The following is a 22,395-nucleotide window of genomic DNA, read 5'->3' on the forward strand; positions in this document are numbered from 1 at the left end:
CATCATTGGAAACCGATAGAAATAAAGCTTTCCTTTTCCGGGGCACAGTGACATTGTCAATCACAGCAGTGTCCCTGTCAATATCAGGCAGGTAACATTGTCCAGTACTAAGCACGACCTTGGGCCTGTCGACCATGATATCGGAATGTACCGATAAAACTAACTAACTAGCTGCTGCTACTACTACTACTACTACTACTACTACTACTACTACTACTACTACTACTACTACTACTACTACTACTACTACACAGTATGGACCATTGCCATCTTGTAAATATTACTCGTAGTCCTGGCTGCGTGCAGTAGCTAGGAACTTCACCAGTAAGATGCGTGAGTGACTAGATTTTGTGGCTTCACAGCTATGATTCTATCAGTCATGTTCTTGGTTGTCTACGAGGTTTATTGGTCTAACAGGGTATTGGTTAACAGAATTATACAACAACACAACGGGTTGGGAAGGTTGTGATACAGGTCGGGGGCTTTGGTGCTACAGGTCGGGAAGGTTGGAACTGTAGGTCGGGAAGGTTGGAACTGCAGGTCGGGAACGATGGAACTGCAGGTCGGGAACGATGGAACTACAGGTCGGGAGCTTTGGAACTACAGGTCGGGAAGGTTGGAACTGTAGGTCGGGAAGGTTGGAACTGTAGGTCGGGAACGATGGAACTGCAGGTCGGGAACGATGGAACTACAGGTCGGGAGCTTTGGAACTACAGGTCGGGAACGATGGAACTACAGGTCGGGAGCTTTGGAACTACAGGTCGGGAAGGTTGGAACTGTAGGTCGGGAACGATGGAACTGCAGGTCGGGAACGATGGAACTACAGGTCGGGAGCTTTGGAACTACAGGTCGGGAGCTTTGGAACTACAGGTCGGGAAGGTTGGAACTGTAGGTCGGGAACGATGGAACTGCAGGTCGGGAACGATGGAACTACAGGTCGGGAGCTTTGGAACTACAGGTCGGGAACGATGGAACTACAGGTCGGGAGCTTTGGAACTACAGGTCGGGAAGGTTGGAACTGTAGGTCGGGAACGATGGAACTACAGGTCGGGAGCTTTGGAACTACAGGTCGGGAACGATGGAACTGCAGGTCGGGAACGATGGAACTACAGGTCGGGAGCTTTGGAACTACAGGTCGGGAAGGTTGGAACTGTAGGTCGGGAAGGTTGGAACTGTAGGTCGGGAACGATGGAACTGCAGGTCGGGAGCTTTGGAACTACAGGTCGGGAGCTTTGGAACTACAGGTCGGGAGCTTTGGAACTACAGGTCGGGCACTTTGCAATTGGTGTACTGTGAACATAATACAACTTTCACAAGTAGTCGTCTCTTGTGTGTTTTACATAGTGTTATGGAATATAGTTCTCAGGGTAGGGTGTAACACTCGTGCATTTTGACCACCAGATTACTCTAAGCTATGTGTTGATGTTCCAGGAACAACATAATTTGGACCTGTGTATTCTCCGGAAGGCGTTGTGTATCCAAAGAGAAATACAGATCCTTAGTTTATGTGTGCACACCGTGCTTAAGAGGATCTCAGCTCGTTTTCACTAGGGAACATGGCAGAGTACTATGCACCATACCAATGGCGTCAAGAAAACGACAGCGAACGGTGTGGACCCGTACGACCACCAGGAATATCCTCTGTTTTTCGGAACGTGCAGCGGCGACGAGAATACGAGAATAATAAGACACATCGCATATACAACAATGAAAGCCGACCATGCGGTCCCACGAGCTCAGGTTTGAGAGAATCGACAACTGTGAATCGCACCCATTCACGGCAGGAATACTACACCCCAGCTAAACAGAGACGATACAACGTGGAAAGCAACCAAACCGTTTCGTCTAGATACCAAGGGCAACAACCACAAGAAAAGCACCGTCAGCGCCTTACGTCCCGGGATACCAATACCACACCTATGTCAAATTCTAGGACTGGGTATAAACAGAAGCGTCTGGATGTCACACCAAGTCGCTTAAACAATAAGCTCGCGGGACAAGACAGGAATCGGAGCAATAGGCAGAAGGACACCTCATACCTACCCGCTAAGGCTGCTCAACCACATCACGACAAACCAAAGCCTCTCCGGGTTAAAGGAAAGCCCATCACCTTACAACGTGCGCCTCTCAGTTCTACTGGGCGCGATGCACAAGACATCAGACGCCGCGCTATCGGCCAAGAGCAGCCTCGCAGTTCACACACTGTGCCCACCCAACCGTCTCAATCGACGAGACAACCGAGTCCGAAGCAAACGCCACCGCGAGTGAAAAGTAACAACAGTGTGAAAAGACCGTGGAGGAATGCTAAACTCACTCGCACCCCCGACTCAGAAGACTGCGACTCTGACGAAGACAACAATGCCGGGTTGACACGCAGCACGGAGTATAATTATGGAGCTGCGCCTCAGGAGGAAGAGAACACAGAGATCCAAAGACACTCTTTGACGAACGGCCGAGCACTCCAGGAGGGCAATGCCGATGATGCCTCATCATCCGATTCCAGTGCGAGTGATGCAGAATCGCATCACTCCGGGTCGTCCGGCTCGAGTTCATCTGGATCGAGCGCGACGCCGTCTGCTTCGTCGTCATCGGACTCATCGGACTCATCGGACTCGGAAGACGAGGTGGCATTACCCGAAGAACATAAATCAAACAGTCAGCGCGCAGCCTCCACGAAAAAGGCCAGTCTTACTACCGCCGCTGTTGCAGCCACCAAAGGGTCTTCTCCAACCGTGGCAACGACATCAAGACAGGTTCATGGTATTGGAAAAGGATCATCTGGGACACGTACGCGGGAGCATGTCGGCGTCTTGCCGCGCAAACAAATGTCTAATCAACGCAACACCCACCGCAAGCCTCAAAGCGGCAGCAACAGCGCACTCGCTTCAGAGCAGAGCACACGGCCAACCATCACGACCCAAACTAAGGTCACATCTCCAGCAAAACCAGGTGAAACGCACAGCCGTTCCACTCCTCCTGGCCCTCGAACGGCGATGCAAACGCCGCACCACAAGCATAGGGCTCGCGGGCAGGCAGCGAGAACGACTCCTCAATGGAAACGCAAGCCTGGTGTCGTGAACGGTCAGGAAGTACCCAATGGTGAAAAACCCAAGCTTGATACACAACAAACAACGCCAGACCTTCGTGTTTTATCCAACAACCAGGCGCAAGATATTAAATGTCGGTGGGTCGCCTCAGTACAAGTAGAAGAATCCAGCCAAAAGGCCGCTGAGGCAGCCCTAAAGGAAATCAGTTCGAATCTGCGCTCCCCCGCCAAGCCTATGGAAGCGGAGCCCCTAGAAACAATCGAAACAATCGAAACAACCGACGCGTGCCGGCATCTGACATCCATTACCGAGCCTAGAGAAGAGGAAACAATCGAAACAATCGAAACAACCGACGCGTGCCGGCATCTGGCATCCATTACCGAGCCTAGAGAAGAGGAAACAATCGAAACAAGCGACGCGTGCCGGCATCTGGCATCCATTACCGAGCCTAGAGAAGAGGAGCCCCTATGCCCGAGCGAAGCAAGCTCACAGTTGTTGCCCTTTGATGACTCCGATTCTACTGTGGCCGTGGTGAGCCTACAGTGTATGAGAGACATGTGTAACACTACTATAAAGAAGAACACAAGCGACGAGCCCGCAGAACAGCCGCCGCAAGACGAGGTGCCAAAATACCAAAACCACAGCGAGTTGCCTCACGAGTCGCCTGACGAAACCGTCGACGATATCCTTCGGTACCTAGATGTTGTACCGGCCCCAGCGACAGCAGACAATGTTGTTTTATATCAGGGTGCAATGCAACAACAACACAGCACCAGCCCAAGATTAATTGGCAGCAAGAGAAGCAGGGAGACAACCGAGGTTCCTGCGGCAAGGTAAGTGTACTATATCATCTACATGGCGAGGGTCCCACAGTCTGTGTGTACATCGCCAATCGTCTTTCTAAAGCACTCACATCTAATTTGTACACTGTGTTTGTGTACAAAATAGGTTCGCGGACATGGAGACAGCCCAAGAGTCTGCAGATTACGTGAATGCATTCAATGGTGACGACGACCTTGGGTTTGCCCCGGCGAGAGCGTGGACGGACAATGGCAACAGAAGCAACAATGAGCAAAACGTACCAAATCCCAACTATGTGTTGTCATCGACATCATCACATAACGGAGAAGCCGTCACAGGCCATGGGTACTATAGCAACTCTAGTGTTTCAGATCGCAAAGACGATCTGAGCTATACCGAAGAACACGCGATGCTAGCACACGCAGCAGATACATTATCCTGCGAACGCGTGTCGCCTGTTAGTACGCCAGCTGTAGCTCCGCCGCAGCCGCCGACACTGCACGTAAACCCAGAAGACGGAGAATACCGCGAAGCACTCAAGTCTATACTAGAAGACGGAGAATACCGCGAAACACTCAAGTCTATACTTGAGATAGTTTCCAACGCTGTGAAATGTACAGTGTGTCAATGTGCATTTAACGCCACTGTGCTCTGTGTCGACTACACGATTAAGCTAAACAGACCCCTGCAGTGTGCCTGCGGGTGTGTCATATGCTCTGTGTGCTACACGAAACACAAAGGGTGTGCCATACACAAAGTGCAGTCGAGGCGCGCTATTGTCAATGTCACTGTCAACCAGCTAGCTAGCGTGGCACACGTGCAGTGGAATCTAGAGCTAGACCAAACGGCTGCTTTCAGGACCGAAGGGGACGAAGGTGTGCGTACGATCATGCATCTGCATTGCAGTGCTCCGACTGTGGACGAACTGAGAAATGGTTGGTTCTGCACACACACACACACACACACACACACACACACACACACACACACACACACACACACACACTGCATGGTTTCACAAGAGCACACTACGCTCACTTGAACATTTTTTTTTGTCTTCCAGCTTTCGAGAGATTAATCAACAACCGAGACGAGATGGCTTTCAAGTACTGGCTGAACTCGCCCATGCCGGAGGCGATGGCCTACAGATTTGTGTGCATGCCGCACATTCCGGGCTTTTGGGATCACATCGCCATGGGTTGCCACACGCCTAACACGCAACTCATGTTGTCGCCCGATGTGTACACGCCACAACTGTTCGATGTGAACATGGGCGGTCTGCATTTCCACTGGTGCTGTTTTGTGTTTGTTGACCAGACTATACTGGCCGTGTGGTGCTCAGGACAAACCAACACTGGTTTGGCAGAAGTTCTGCCTATCACAGACAGAAGGGACCAGAGAGTACGCCAGTTGACGTCGTCTAATGCGTTCAACTCTATGCTATATTATCTACACAGATGGATCCGCGTACACTACGGTAAAGGTGATGCTGATGTCGTTGAGGTTGTGTTTGACTGTATGCCTTCCGAGAGCTCAACCTTTGCGCATTTCATCTCTATGCTGGCAGCTAAAAGTTTAGCCTTGTCCGTGTTCTCGCCTGCGATTACACAACGCAGGGCGCAGACAGATTTGCATTACACCATCGACCACAGATACCCAGAGCAACTATTCAGTCAACCTCCAAATGATTTTGACGGGGGTGTCAAAATTGACATCAGACAAGAGTTTGGATGTCACCACGACGTGGAAATACAATCGAAGCTTTACTTTACTTCTAACGACCACAGGGTATACACTTGACACTTTCGTGTAACATAAGTGTTGTAAAACCATGAAGCTAAGTCTTTCTCACTGTACTTTTATATTTATATTTATTTATTTATATATATATATATATATATATTCGTGTTTTTATATGGTTTTTGATATACATGCACAACATGTGTTGTAAACCATAAAGTCTTTCTTACCAATGTGTATCTGGTATAATTGATGAAGACAAATGCTACACTGAAGGGAATGTGTCTCGCCATAAAGTCTTTCTTACCAATGTGTATCTGGTATAATTGATGAAGACAAATGCTACACTGAAGGGAATGTGTCTCGCCATAAAGTCTTTCTTACCAATGTGTATCTGGTATAATTGATGAAGACAAATGCTACACTGAAGGGAATGTGTCTCGCCATAAAGTCTTTCTTACCAATGTGTATCTGGTATAATTGATGAAGACAAATGCTACACTGAAGGGAATGTGTCTCGCCATAAAGTCTTTCTTACCAATGTGTATCTGGTATAATTGATGAAGACAAATGCTACACTGAAGGGAATGTGTCTCGCTTGGTGCCTAAAGCGTTATGTGCAAAAACGCGCATGCTACTGGTATTGTGTCTCTTATTGTAATCGCTTTTGTTTATATACACATGTATATAGTACATTCTGGTTTGCTGTGTAATCAAAGCGTAATCTACAAACGGGTGAGTTTGCCCATGGCAAGACAAATAAAATGACGATAATATCAATAAACAGTTACTCTGAACTTCAACAAAACATCACGTCTCCTGTCGTCTGTACAACAAGCAACTGCTGTAGCCCCGACAGCTCCGTGCTGCAGGTCGTCGGCGGGCTCTGTGCTACAGGTCGGCGGCAGGCTCTGTGCTGCAGGTCGGCGGGCTCCGTGCTGCAGGTCGGCGGGCTCCGTGCTGCAGGTCGGCGGGCTCCGTGCTGTAGCCCGGACAGCTCAAAGCAGGCTTTATGTTGCATCTGAATTCAGTGTAGCTTCACAGCAGTCAGAACTCCTTCTCGTGTTCTGACATGGAACTATCATGGCATTTCCGCATATCTTATTACCTGAACAAAGAACCGTCCGCTTTTCGGTGGTTGGTGAAAACGCTCAGCGAAGACACTGAGTTCGTGTACGAAACCCGACAACATCAAGAGATCAAACGCGTCTTGGAGAAATACAACAAGACCGACGGGCACCCGGAGTGTCTGATCGTACTCCTTTGTCGGCATTTATGCTGCGATGTGACGAGAGAAACAATCGAAGCTTCGTTCCGAGCTATGAATCCCGACGCGCTGACAAACGACAAGCATTACAATGCGACATGTCCAACCCAACTGGTTCTGGAGGACGTCGACCACGTTCACGCCCAGCGCATGCTTTGCCAGTTGATGTGTGAACTCAGCGGCAGTGAAATCCGTAGGGTTAAAATGCTTCTTGCTTGGAACATTTTGGATAGTCGCGATTGTCTGCACATTCCATATGGTTGGATGGAAGAAAAGAGCATCTACGAACTGGCCCCCAAGATTTTAAACTACTGTAAAAAATATTACAAGTGTGTCATGTTTGCAATCCTGAACCTTTTGGACCGTAGGGATCTGCTGGTCTACCTGGGGATCTCTTCTGAAACGGTGTTGGCCTTGTGAAAAGGCACCACTGATTGTATGTTGTACCGCTCCTATGTATCTGTGCATACATCTCATTACTAATGATGCTTTTTAATAAAAACAAGCTCTTATACACATTGACGCTCCTTGTGCAAGACTGTGATTTTTGTCTAATACCACCACACATTACACGACCAACCATGAGCGGTCACAACGATTATAGCCCATATTGGTGGTGGACGGAGAACGAGGACTGGCTTAAGGTCACAGTTATAGCGGCTCCGGTCTTCATTGTCTTGGGGTTGGCACTGATCAGCTACAAACTGTACGAAAGACGAACCCCTTCGTACATTTACAAACCGGGGGATGGCACCGCAGTATACAACGCCGTGTACAAACCCACCACCTGTGCAATGGACGACGAGTGCTGTGACGGTGGGCACTCGGTCGTCGTTGGGCCACAGAGTCCATCGGTTATGACCGTGGTAACCGAGCAAGAGGAATCACTGCTGAAACATCATCATCGCAAGACGGTCCAAGACTGACACTGCTGGACCGTGTGTCTGTCGCCACACTTTTTGGTTAGAAGCAGCATTTGTGACACAGGAGGTCCGAGGAGCCCCGGGTCGCGGAACAAGCCTTCTTTGTACTTTTGTGCAGTTTTTTTTTATTATGAGTATGTGCAAAAGAAGAAGACAACAATGTAATGTGAAAATGTTTTTGTCTTTATTTCATGTCTAACACAAAAATTATATACGAGTTCTATGAAACCTGACGATTCGCCTGTGTCTATTTCTTTCGACGCAAAGCGTACACATGCAGTACGCACCATACACAAGAAGTAGGACGGACACCATCATTACAAGTATCATAGACCATGTACACCACATATCCCGGCGATGAGTACACGTCGTACTGTTGTTCAGCATGGTGTATGCGGCTGGATTGCTAGATGAGCTTGTGTCTGTAAAGCCAAAGGAGAGTGTTCCCAGCCGACGCTTGTTTAGCCGCTCCTTTAGAGTCTCCCGTGCCTGTGGTGAGGAAACACAAAAGTTTCACAGAGAATTACTACACTTGTTACCGCCATTTATGTTATGGATATGACATGCAATCCCACGCCTGCCCACCGTGTTGCCCACCGTGTAGTCGTGTACGAACGCGATCAGACGTGGCATCTACTGCACAGTCGGCATCACTTGCGTGGACGTCCAAGGGTATAGTAAGTTGACATTGACATGCGTAGCGACGAGGACCCTCAGTGAAGACAAAGTTATATTTGGGCAATGGCCAATTGGTCTGCTGGCAGATTTCCTGTTGAAAGAGGCAATACGATGTGTTATATGTACAGCATATTTGCAATTGTAACGTTATGTGTGTAAATACACACAAGCAGCCTGACACACCTGCAGTTGTCCAATGTGATTATCAGACTGTTGAGGGTAGTGTTCCTTTGACCGAGGTGTCTCTGTGCAGTCGTCGGGGTCGGGTTGACTTTCTTCACACTCGGATGCTTCTAGGTCAGTCCGTTTTCGTTTATTATCGAGTACCGTGTACTCATGGAAGGGGTTGCTACACTTGCGTGCGTTGTCGTCGATTTGCTCTTGAAAAGGTTCGGTAGCCTTGGACGCCGTTTGCCGGTCGATCCTGTCCTGTAGTAACGCATAGAGCGCTTTAGCTGCTGTGCGTTTGGCCTCTTTCTTTCTCGAACCACGGCCCGTGGCCTTGAGATCTGCAGCGTTCTCCACGTGTACGTTGACAACGTGGACCAGTCTGTGTTTCACACCGGTCACACTTTCCCTATACACAAGTTTAAGACGCATGCGAGCTGCGCGCATTTGTAATGTGGAAATCCAGTCGACGTCCATGATTCACAAAGGCCGTAGTTAATTAAATGTGTAGCACTGAGAAATTGCAAACGCTACAAGGAGCACGAGGCCTAGTTGAGCGGGTTGCGGTCTGGGAGTGACACACTAACTTGGTGACTTTTACTCTGCGCCCAGCAACAAAGCTGCTGTGAGCAAAACAAGAAGTGCTGTAGGTCGGGAACGTTGGAACTACAGGTCGGGAACGTTGGAACTACAGGTCGGGGACGTTGGAACTGCAGGTCGGGAACGTTGGAACTACAGGTCGGGAACGTTGGAACTGCAGGTCGGGGACGTTGGAACTACAGGTCGGGAACGTTGGAACTGCAGGTCGGGAACGTTGGAGCTGCAGGTCGGGGACGTTGGAACTACAGGTCGGGAACGTTGGAACTGCAGGTCGGGAACGTTGGAGCTGCAGGTCGGGGACGTTGGAACGAACTACAGGTCGGGAACGTTGGAACTGCAGGTCGGGAACGTTGGAGCTGCAGGTCGGGGACGTTGGAGCTGCAGGTCGGGAACGTTGGTGCTGTGGGTCGGACAGGCATTTCACGTCACCGTGTGGAGTGTTTTGTCGTGACTCAGAGACATTTCACAAGAGTTGAAGATAAGGAGAGAGCTTATCCCACACAGCAATTGGAAACATCTCGGTTGGAGCGAGAACATAAAGCAGGGGCATTGCTTTCCCTTGTACATCAGAGCACTCACACACGGGACGAATATGCAGTTCGTGGTGACCGACAAGCCTGCCTGGTACTCAGATGAACAAAAGGACAGTCGGGCGTTCACGTGCACCGACACCGTTGGTTTATTCGACCAGGTAGCCGAAGCCATGACAGTGAAAGAGTCTATGTTATCCGAGAAAAGCAAAGCGTTTCAACACAAGACGACACGGAAAATCGTCAGAGACATGGTGATCGAAGACATCGGCCGTTTCAAACAAAACCCTTCCAAGTCGCTTTTGACTGCTTTGATGGATATTATGGACTTGCGAGCCGATGGCTTAGAATGTATGTCAACCGAAGACAGGGCCGGTATGAAACAGCTAATGTTGGCTTTGAAAAACTACACCCTCTTTTACATACCCTCTACAGCGTTGAAGTCCGTCGCAGAGGACCGCGTTGTCATACCGGTCGTGACAATGTGGTCCCAAACGGACAAGGAGTTAGAGCTACGGTTCTGTGACAAGCCCAGATCGATGTTGGGCACGTACACGGTGAATTTGATGAGCGGGAGCGCTGCTTATTTCATGCAGCAGGTCCTAATCGTGCCGGGTGTCCAAAGCTTAAACCTGTTAAAGGACATAACGGGCGATAGATATGAGTTCTGGGACATGTCTCTAGAAGTCCCCACTCATCCGGATGCTCTCACTCCATCGTTCAAGCACATACAACCGATGCAGTTGTTACGCAGCGGAGAGGACAATGACAGAACGTCTGCTACGCAGACGTGTGGGGAAACCGGAGACACCATTGCTGATGTGGAACCCATGTGTTGTGTACTGGACACTGAGTCAGCTGACCTGCAAGTCAGTAAACGACCGGGAAGCGTGGACTGTTTCTCGGACGTGGACGTGATATGCGATCTGTCGAGATTCACGTGTCACGCCGGCGTGGCCAAAACTGTGTACTTCAGACGCACGGCACGCGTGGTGGGCCGTAAGCGAGGTAACATGACACCGGTGGTTTCGTTGCGCGACCAGCAGAAGGACAAGCGAACGTTATACATATCTACCACCGCACGCTTTTGCAGGGCCTTGAAACACTCCTGCGTAAAAGGTAGCGGAGAGCTGCTGCAGTGTTGCTACACACTGCTAAACGAGCTCAGCGGCAGAGAGACTTTCCTGGCCGGACCCGAGTTGCATCAGGACATAACCAATCCTGCGCTTACCGCGTTCCTAAAACGGGTGAGCCCTCCCGCCAGCAACTGGTGTAACTACACCCCAAAACACGTGGCCTGCGCGATCGAAGAGCCGATAATGTGCGAGATAGTGGATCTGGGCATCAAGCTAATGGACGACAGGGTGCCCAATGCGTTTGCTGTTGCAGAGCTGTTACTGTGTAATACGCAAAAAGCCAACCAGTACGTTCGAGCCTACGAGTGCTACAACGAAGACGGCGCGTATCGCGCGCAGATTCATAGGAACAACATTGCTTTACTGCAGCAACAGTTCAAGGAAGACTGGCGCGCCCTGGCCAGCATCGACAGGCGGATTAGAGCGTCGAACAGCGGTGTCATCAACAAAGCGCAAAGGCATGCAACGAGAGACCTGTTCAGGAACTTGGGCACCCACAACATAAACGACACCTTTAAGAAGTGGCAACAGCTGATAAAAGACACACCGGCTCCGAAAGACACTGCTAGAGGCAGAGATTATAGCAACATGAAAGTGCTCTTCCACAACCTGAGGGTGTACCACAACAAAATTAACAAGCTGAAGAAGAACACCAAGACCGCCGACGATATCGACGACGACGACAACGACGACAACAGCAACACGCCGCCGGACGACGGTAACTCCAACCGCAAAGCGTCGAACGTCTCAGTCGGATCTGCCTCGCCTAGGTCAGAAAAAGCGTCGAGACGCGACGTCGACGTCGCAACCGGACCGGTATCACCGTCCCAAAAACCCTGGTGCTTTTCTATGATCGTGCCTGACAACCCCCCTTTGGGCACGTGGGTCAGAAACATAGGGACTCTATTACAAAGCGCAGCTTGGTTGTACGCAGATAACACAAGACGAGAAGCTGTGTGCAGCGTTCTCGGCTTGGAGAAAACGCTGCTGCACGAGAAATACAGTTTGGTGTTGGAACAATGGGTGTCTAGCAATCCCATCGTGGTAGAACAGCTGAACGCCCACGGTTTACAAGATAAACTGAGTTTGGCTCTGATCGACCGCTTGGGCGCCATATCGACCAAAAACTGGATAAGCAAAATCAAACGAGCTTTCACGCGTGCACCCGCAACAAAGGCCACAATTTCATCCGAGGCAAGAAAAGGCAAACGAGCTTTTGCGCGTACGCTCGCAACAAAGACCACGCTGGTGGACCGTGATCAGTGCAACAAGAAAAGCAGAGCCAACAAAACGTCCCGCTCCAACGCTGACAGAGAAGAATTGCTTTGCCAGGAAGCAATGAGCTGCGAGGATGACGCCGATGAGGAATCTGGCCAGGACGAAGAAGAAGGGGAGTACGATTACACAGCGGCCCAAGGCGAAGAGTTGCTGGCCACGGAGGAGTATGACAAGGATGAATTGTCGGGCAGATACGATGATGACAAGCGTCTAGATCAATACGACTTGGAGGACGACTTCATTGACGACAGGAGCGAGGACGATTACAGCATCGTAGAGAGTGACTCTGACGCTTGCGGCCCTGTGAAACAGATAGCCTTCGGTCGAATTGACCGCCGCCGTCGCGCTGACGACTCTGACGCTGAGTCGGACCACGACATCCCCGAACACTCTGGTGTGCATAAAGGCGCGTTATTTTCCTCTGACTCCGAGGAGGAGGAGGAGGAACCCGCCCCGGCGAGAATAGAAAAGCGACGACGCAAACACCACGGCGATGAAGATGACACTGATGGTGACGATCGACCGACGACAAGTGCAAAGTTCACTAGCAAGTCGCCCGCAAAGTCTCCTACAAAGTCACCACCTAGAAAGGTAAAGGAAACGCCGATTGATCGCTTAAGCCGTAAGACAACAACCAGCAGGAAGAAGCAGCACAAGGGCGATCGAGCGAAAGGTCCAGGCAAGCGTCGGAGAAAGTCACCTTCTTTTCATTCGGATTCGGACGCCAGTAATCCCGAGAGCAAGTGCAAGTCTCCAAAGATTAAACGCCCAAGACTGAGCTCAAGCACGGACGACGGGTCCAGTGCGTGTAAGTCTCCAGAGATTAAACGCCGAAGAACGAGCGCCCCTACAGAATACGAGTACATCGAAGACGAGTACATCGACCACGCTGCTGTGGATTCACATCGCCCTGCGGAAGACCCAGTGGCACCCGTAGAGTCCGACGGTGATCTAGAGGACAGCGTGGACTTTTGTGGACACATCGTTGCTATGTGAGCCGGGTCGAGGTGTGTAACTACAAACGCCGATTGCCCCTGTGACACCGTGGCCACTATGTCAGCCGTGCGCAGAAAAGAAAAACCGTGCCCTGGTCCTCAAAGTAGCGTCATGATCAAATATTTAGAGTCGCTGGCAAAAGCAATCGATGTCAGCCAAACACTGCAACCTTGCTCTGACCGACCACCCCTCGCAACACATTCTGATCATGGCGAGCCCGCCGCGAAACGTACCCGTGTGAGCAATAGCAAAGGTACACTGTTGAAATATTTTGACAAGAAATGACATTCGTTTGTAGGCCATGTTATGTATTCAACACACGTGGATCATTGTACCGCTGTGAAACTGTGTATGTTTGTTGCCATGTCACAATGCTCTTTGCTCTTTGTGTGTATTTGAAACAATGAAAAAATAATAAACGAACACGATCACTTTGCTCAGTGTGATATGTTATTTATTATACATATAACCACTATATGTTACACCTAAAGCACTATATGTTACACCTAAAGCCCCCCACTCCTACTCCAAAATAACAAGGTGGCCGACCTACGGCACCGGCCGACTTAGTCAGCCGACCTGGATACATTATGCAGCCTACCCAGCCACATTATTCAGCCACATTATTCAGCCTACCCGGCTACATTATCCGGCCGACCAGGCTACATTACCCGGCCGACCAGGCTACATTACCCAGCTGACCTGGCTACATTACCCAGCCGACCTGGTGGCTACATTACCCAGCCGACCTGGCTACAGCGACCGACTGGGATTTACACACAAGTTGCTCCATAATCCAGATACACCAGCGGCTAGTAGACGGCATCAGCCTTATACAGCCGTCGCACGAGTAGCCGATTGAGATAAGTAGCCAGCTGAGACACAGTAGCCGACCGGGAACGAGTAGTCATCACAAGCTTTCTAAGGCTAAGCTTGGATCGCGAACATGAGCCTAGAGAAACTCGAAGCGTACAGGCACGACATAGTCGAGTGCTACGAATCGTTATCCGACATAGTTGAGGACGCCTCGGAAGCGTTCCAAGGCTACCGCTTGGAGTGCAAGTTACTCTCCACCCCGAACCTAGTGAGGAAAACCCGTACGATCATCGATCACTGTTTGGAGAACGAAGAGCGGGCCGCTAAGTTTCTTCGTATAGTGCAGACTAACAACAAGGAGTTGTACGAGAGCATGGAAAAGCACGGGACAAAAGGTCCCCCAGGTACTATAACTCGTAAGATGACACGTTACACGCTGACTTTTAAACGTTAAATGCTAAGTCGCCCTGTCTGTTGCTTTCCACTAGAGCGAACCAAAGCCACTCACACCTTAACGGAGGACGCGCAGTCAGCGCTTGGAAGCGGGCTCGACCGAGTATCGAAAGCCCTCGCCGACTACAGCTTCTTACCCAAAGTCACCGAGATCCTGGCAGCCGTGGACCACATGTTCGCAGAACGCGTGATACTGACAGAAGAATACGAAGACTTTGACGTCGTGTTCCGCAGGGGCAATTCACGGCTGCTGGATATTCAGTTTACGTGCTACAAGTGGCAGACAGTTTATCAACATGATAGAGAATACATAATTGATGCGTGTGAAAATGCAATGCTGGACATGATTCGCATGCTGCTCCATAATCCGGATATACCAGCGGTTACTAAACACAGCATTAGCCTTATACTGCTCTCACACAACATGCACATATACGGCCTGGATGACTGGGAGGCGAGCACGGTTTGCATGCGGATCGACTGACTGCTGAATAAGAGTACGGAAAACGTGACCCTGAAAGTGTGTGTGATGTTTGCTGTTATTAGCTGCCTTTGTAAAGCATTTCGAGTGTTGTACGTTGGAATTGATGATTGTGAAATAAACAGAAATTACACACACACAAGTCATAGGCTCGGTTTATTCCCAATTTTATTAGCACACAGATACATACCACCCCCCCCCATGTACATAAACACACAACTTTCATACGTAGCACAACGCAGCCACCCCAAAACTTACGCCGTTTCGGCAAAAGTCATAACACTGTTCTCGTCTACACGGAAACCATAAGCTTCGCTTCCTTTTGGATGCGTCAAGCTCCACAGGTCGTACACATATTTCATGGTTCTGAACGTCAGCGACGATCGCGTCGGAGTCCAACTGGCTTGCGTTTTGTCAGGGATCTTAGCCATGAAAGCCAATGTCTTATAAAGAACGTGGTACTGTTCCAAAGATGCGGCGCGATCTTCGTTATCCCACGCAGCCTTTAGATCGTCACACCAGCTCGCGAACCGATCGTTCGCACCAACCTTTAGAAGCCCCTTGGGTCCGAGTCCTCGGAACGTGCGGGTGTAATCCGTACCGAACAGGATAAGAAGGACGAGGAGTTTATGTTTTAGCCGCCGGTACTTCGCGACGTCTTGCTTGACGCGAACGTACAGATGAGAGCCCATTTTGGTCAGTCGCAGGTACCTGCCGTGACTGAAGCGAGGCACCTTGCCTTCCATGTACAGCTTGCTAAGTTTTTTCATGCGTTCGAGTAGTCGCTTTGAGCTCGCGACACACGCGTCGTCCTCCGCAGTGAGCTCTCCCCCACATCGTTTGTTATTCACAGCAGAGCCCTCAGAGGCCACGGCGTCGTGACATGCGGGTAACAACTCAAAAGTGTCAACGAATGCCGATTTCGATTTCAACCCCCGCGGACCCACCACGGCAAGGCGTGCTAGTATCTTGCGCGCAACTTCGGCTTTATCCGTTGCATTTAACTTGAACACTCTGGTGAGAAATTCGCCGTACACGGAGCCTCGTATTCCACTCAGATAGAAATACCTAGCTAATCGTTGCGGCAACGTGGAGTCTTGGTCTTTGTCCGCCACGAGACTTTCCCACTCTCCGTGCAGGAGCTCGAGCTCTTCTTCCCCGAGGTGATCGTCGTCTTCCGCAATGTCGTACAGCGCACGGAATCTGGGCCTGCGGGCTTCGAAGTCCGCGTCAGTTATCCGTAAACCGCCAACCGTGGGCGCCTCCGCGAGCAGGTCGCCAAACGCGGAGCTGTGCATCGGTCGATTGCTGTCGTAGCTCGTGTTGGCCAACCGCAGTGTGAGCCCTTCGCGCCCGCAAGCCGTGAGCACGGCTATCACGTCTGAGTCTGCCGTGCATACCAGAACAGTGCCCGGAAGAGCGTTGGCCAGTTCTACCATCAGAGTATCGGCCTCTGTGCTCGAGCTCTTCCGGCACGCGCCGTCCAGAAACACGAGGTGTCCCTCCAGAGGTCGATTCGCAAACGACGCCACGTACGCCCCGTGGACTCCGGGCGGTCTGGCTACGGTTCCGATGCCGTCGACTTCATTTTTCAGATGCAACACCACGTCTTCGTTGTTAGATTCACACAAGATGTCACGGGAAGAACCCCAGTCCCGTCCGGTGACCAGAAACACTGCCTTTTTTGCCACGTTGGTGTCGCGTAGCAGTTTCAAGGTGAGATAGTCTATAGCGTCCGCGTTCCGTCTACAGAAATCCAGGTGGGGTGCAAGCGGGTAGCGGTCTCTGGTTTCTCTAACCGCCGGCTTTTGCGCTCCCCGTCCGTCCTTTACCAGAATCAGACACTCTGACGTCCATCTGTCTCGATTGTAATGTTCCGCCAGTGTTCTTGCCATGTTTTCGATGGACGCTAGCCGATCTCCTTCCACGTAGTCGCTAGCCTTGACCTTAAATCTCATTATCAAATGGTCGATTAACATCCAGTCGTATCGTTCCGTGGGTCGCTCTATCACATCGAACGGCGATAGATGGGGATTCGCGAGCATAACGTGCAGCGCCTGGTTCTTCAGTCCCATTGTCAGACGTCGTCCTATCAACTCGTCGCGGCCTGACTGGCGTTATTATAGCAGCCGCACTCACGGGCACACACACACACACACACACACACACACACACACACACACACTTCAGTGATCAGGCACGCTTTGTGTCGGCTGCTGCGGAGGCTGTTGGTCGGAGTGCACTTTGTCGAGTTTAAGTTTCTTCTTTTCTTCGTTGAAACATATGTTCCTGTGGCTTAGATCTCCCGGGTTGACTTGTGAGCAAAGGTCCTCCGTGTACATAGTATCGCTTCTGTTATATGACCTCATGTGCACACAAGTAGGAGCTAGACAGTTGAGAACCTGTGTGCAGAAACATGTCAGCCAAGGGAAATTACGCCTCATGCTTTTCGATACGGTGGGCTTGGTACAGCTCCGTATTCTAACCAAATTCGTCCCGGGTCTCACTATGACCAAGTGGGCGGCGGAGCGCTGAGCCGCGCTGGGGTAGGTGACGGAAAACATCACCCACGTCAGCCACAGCTGGGTGTTATAACGCCATAGCGTCGCTTTATCTAGAACGTCGTTATGCCTGGTCTTGAGCTCTAGCAACGCCACTGTGTTTGTGACCGTGTCGTACGCAACCATGTCGATTTCGGTGTAGAACCCCCAGTCTGGCTGTATGCCCTTACACCCGGCTACACAGCGGTTATGGTACGTGTACCGCTTTTTTGCACCCGAGCAGCGGTCGGGGGACGGTATGCCGGCCACTCGTAAGCCTCCGCAAATCGGACGCAGGTGCAAGGCCTCTAGTTGCGTGAGGATAAGTTGGGAAACTGGACCGACCTGGGGTTTGGTTTTTTTCCCGTTGAATACATCTTTGCAATCCGCGTCCACCGCCACTCCGATGTGCGTTGACATACGTGTTTTATCCCACACCCGTCTACACGCCGCTACGCTAGGGACTTTGCTATACGTAAATATCCGCAGCACACCAGCCTGAAACTCTGAAGCCTTGCTCTCGGAGACGTTCAGTTGTTTGATGTAGTCGACGACCCAGTCCAACTTACTTTCGGGGTTGCTGTGTCGGTCTTGCAGCGCTCGTGTGAACACGTCCATGTTTATCAGGTTATGGTTTCCTCGCCTTCTCTGCTGAGCCATAGAGTCCAGCGTTCTCGTTATGCCTTGCACTTTGTACCACCGATGGTCATTCGTCGACTTCGCGTGCAGGCAGCCTGACACGGTCTTGAATTCGATCGTCGCGTTTCCTAACATCGTCGCGCAGAGCAAAACTAACAGCGGCCAGTTCGGCAAAGCGTTGCGTATCGGCCGACATGGTGTACTAATAGTCAGTAGATACTAAAAAAAAAAACCCCGCACGTTCGCCAGACACGTTACACGCAACGACGATGAACCGCAAGAGAATGCCCGCGTTAAAGTCGCTCGTGTCGAACGGCAAAGACATGTTCGCGGCAAAATTTGCGCCCGTGTCGGGCGCCGCAGCCTCGTCCATGGCGCGATTCACAGGCCGCCTCGGAAGCTCGATTGCTGTCATAACATCTCTCATCGTGGGTTTCCTGACGCTACCAAATAACATCATGTATTTCCTCGACCATAAGCATTCGTCCAAGCTGACGTACGACAACGACGACGACAGTAACCAAGAGCACAGATACGCTTACATTCACGCTGGGATTGCTCTGGTCGTCCTAGGGTGCCTTGCCATGGTGGTGAGCATAGTGCTAAGTTACTTCGCCGCAATCAGCAAACGGAAGGTCGACGCTTCGGCCGCCACTTCTACCAACCCTGTCACACGGAGCACCATGACTGTGTACGCGTGCTTGGCGATGATGAACGTGGAACTGTTTATGGCCGTGATCGCAGGGTGCATGGAGTTGCTATATCGTCCCCTCACCAGTAACGAGCATAGGTCGCATAACGTCGAATGTGCTATTGCGGTGTTCAACATCATCATATACGCGATGTACGTGGTCACCATGATACTTACGGCATCCGTACTGCGAGGGAAACACGAAAAAGAACACAGTGACTCTGACCCCTCGGATATGACGGACGTTGTGACCAACATGGCAGTGCCGCGGGAATATGTCACCAGAAATTCAAACCTGTACAATTCACCAACTGGTTATATGATGTAGTGCTATTCTGTTGTTGTTGTTGTAGTGTGCAAAAAAAAACAGCAATAAAGATTCACGCCTGTGTAGGATACCAAAGTCTCTTTTTATTGTTGTTGGTTTAATATCAATCACAGTGTTGTAGATCAAGTTCAAATTGTAAAATGTCCAAAGACACACCAAAGACAAAGATCACATCTGTTGTTACTACCGCAGACTGTACATAAAACCAAATACAGTTTTGTCTTGTACGTACTATAAACTGAGTCTGTGAACGTTTTGGTATTACACAGCACACGTACTCATACATAGCCGATGACACCTTTGTGGGTTTTTTTGGTTTTTTTTTTGTTTTATTTGACAAATGGTGATTACAATGTCAACACATACATGTACAAACATCACAATGCAAGCAAACACACGCCCATTCTCTTGCTAAAACGTTGTAGAGTACAGGTGCGCAAGACTATGTCTACGCGTGACACATGTTACACTTAAAGATACAACCTGACCGTTTCTCCGCGTACACATTCTGAACAAACAGGATTAGGACATTCGCAGCTAGCGTGACCGCAAGGCTTGATGTACATCTTAGCCTTAGCACAATCCGAACAGATTACATCCTGTGACACGCTACTCATACGGACGAACCGGTACCACGTCCACCGGCTTTTACAGTAGAAACACCTTCGCAACCCTGACACTGTCACGCTTTTCAGGATGCAATTCTCACATGCAACGTGTCCACAGTTAAACACACACATGTGTGTCCGTTCGTAACAACAGGGACACGTGTATAGGTCCGTAGGTCTTCCGATTGACACAGAAGGCGTAGAGGACGTTGACCGTTGGGGTTCGTTGAAAGATGCGTCGATTGTCGCCTGCAACGCGGACGGTCCGTCCACGTCGATTGCCTCCTGCACGGATGGTCCGTCCACGTCGATTATTACCTCCTGCGACACGGACGGCCCATCCGCCCTGTAGCTCCCAGGCCCAGGTCTTTGTGCCGCGGCGGGCACTGTAGCAGAAGACACAAGGCGGGGAGGTAGCCCCATTTCACGTCGGGTGTGATCGTCCATGACAGGTGCACGCGTGGTCTCCCACGAGTTAGGACGTCCAGTGGGCACGGTTCCATTGTAGCTTTGGATCTGTAAGCCGAATGTAGGCTCGGTGCAAGACCTTTCGGCGTAATCCCTATCACTCGGATCGGGGCCGGTGAAGTCTACGGTGTTGATAAAGTAAACGGCCCCGCAATCGAGTTCGCAGTCCAGAATGTCTTGAAGCGATAACTTTGAACACAAATTCTTGTTGTACGGTGGTAACCAGGAGAGGAAGGTTCTTTGTACCCTTTGGCAGTAAGCAAATAGCTTCCTTTCGGGCACCAATGCGTGCACCACCGCCAGCGTCTTGGTTTGCTGATCCTGTACGCATTTCCATTTGCTTACATGGAAACGCTTCATGTACACGGCCCGCGGTAGTGCCCGCTTGGCGTCCGGGGTTGTGGGGCGTACAATGCCGGCTATGATGTGCTTATTTGCCAAGGACATGACTGTAGACACAGCACAAGTCTGCTACCCTGTGCTGTTCTGTTAAATAAGCTCTTGTTCTGGGTAGGCCAGCCCAGAGTTACAGGTTGCCTGGAACCCTGGGTCGGCTGGAAAATGTAGCCAGGTCGGCTGGATACTGTAGCCAGGTCGGCTGGAAACTGTAGCCAGGTCGGCTGGAAACTGTAGCCAGGTCGGCTGGAAAATGTAGCCAGGTCGGCTGGATAGTGTAGCCAGGTCGGCTGGATAGTGTAGCCAGGTCGGCTGGATAGTGTAGCCAGGTCGGCTGGAAAGTGTAGCCAGGTCGGCTGGAAAGTGTAGCCAGGTCGGCTGGATAGTGTAGCCAGGTCGGCTGGAAAGTGTAGCCAGGTCGGCTGGAAAGTATAGCCAGGTCGGCTGGATAGTGTAGCCAGGTCGGCTGGAAAATGTAGCCAGGTCGGCTGGATAGTGTAGCCAGGTCGGCTGGAAAGTGTAGCCAGGTCGGCTGGATAGTGTAGCCAGGTCGGCTGGAAAGTGTAGCCAGGTCGGCTGGAAAGTGTAGCCAGGTCGGCTGGATAGTGTAGCCAGGTCGGCTGGAAAATGTAGCCAGGTCGGCTGGATAGTGTAGCCAGGTCGGCTGGATAGTGTAGCCAAGTCGGCTGGATAGTGTAGCCAGGTCGGCTGGAAAGTGTAGCCAGCTATTGCTATATCTCTCGAATAACCATTCGCGTATACAGATACACTGCCACCCCACGTAGGATACAGTTATGGCTGTGGAACAACTCAGGCTGTGGAAGCATGACATTGCGGAGCGGTGCACTCACCTAACTGAAAGTATTTTTGACAGATACACGGACGAGGACGATGCCTTAGACGCAACTGGTATAACGGAAATACCAAACCATGTGCATCGCCTACGTGCCCTAGTCGAATACAGCTTGCAAGACGAGGTGCGAGCCAAAGTGTTACTGTCAGCGGTCCATGAACTCAATCCCTACTTTTACCAGGACTTGGTGGACCGGGGACCGCAGGGAAAGACAGGTACTGTATTTCTTTTCGTTGCAAATAAAAAAAAAAAAAACATTGTGTTGAACGAACACCTTGTTGCTTGTATACTTATGTCTATATCTCCGCAGAACGAAAACTGACACAGTTCAAGTTAACCGGCGCTGTCGAGCAGATGATCGGCTCGTCGCTGCCGAGGTTCCGACGTGCAGTCAGAGAACGCAGCTTCCTGGACAAAATCACGACTGTAGATGACGCAGTCGACCTCATGGTTCAAGAACAGCTGATCTTACCCGATGAAGAATATATGCTATATCACATGTATGAAACCACCGAGGGGAAGGTGGGTGCGCTCAGATGCCTCTTTGAATGCCCACAACTACCCGACGAGGCGAAGGCCAGCATATCGTTGATTCTGGCCGTGTACAACCTACACGCCTTCGGTATCTTCCCAGAACGCTGGTTGGAGACTGTAACCCCCCAAGCGGGGGCTTTGGTTGTGTAGACATGTGGTGTACCATCACGAGTGTGAAGCGTGGTGTTTGACTGTATTTGACAAATAAAATAACAACTATTACACATTGCAGCACAGTGTCTTTATTTTTTTTATACATGATACCAACAAGTACCTCTGCAAAACCCTTGGTACAGATACATTTCATTACGTGGTCAGACTCATACATTGGAACACGTTTCGCCCTCAGGGGTCTTGTGTTTTTGGTTTGCTCGGATCCACACTACACCACACAACACGGCGATGACGGTCAGCAACAGGATCA

General features: G+C 50.6%; 1 protein-coding gene across 1 annotated transcript; it reads left to right on the top strand.

Annotated features, from left to right (window-relative positions):
• Positions 1 to 2,889: 2,889 nt before the first annotated feature.
• LOC145420466 (uncharacterized) lies at positions 2,890 to 6,517 on the top strand. The gene is made up of 2 exons (XM_080289738.1): positions 2,890 to 4,783; positions 4,912 to 6,517. The coding sequence occupies exons 1-2, from the start codon at positions 4,006 to 4,008 to the stop codon at positions 5,646 to 5,648; spliced, it is 1,515 nt and encodes a 504-aa protein (XP_080145864.1). The 5' UTR covers positions 2,890 to 4,005; the 3' UTR covers positions 5,649 to 6,517.
• The last annotated feature ends 15,878 nt before the right edge of the window (positions 6,518 to 22,395 follow it).

The sequence above is a fragment of the Astatotilapia calliptera genome, chromosome 2 (genome assembly GCF_964374335.1).
Source record: "Astatotilapia calliptera chromosome 2, fAstCal68.1, whole genome shotgun sequence".
NCBI classification, from domain to species: Eukaryota; Metazoa; Chordata; class Actinopteri; order Cichliformes; family Cichlidae; genus Astatotilapia; species Astatotilapia calliptera.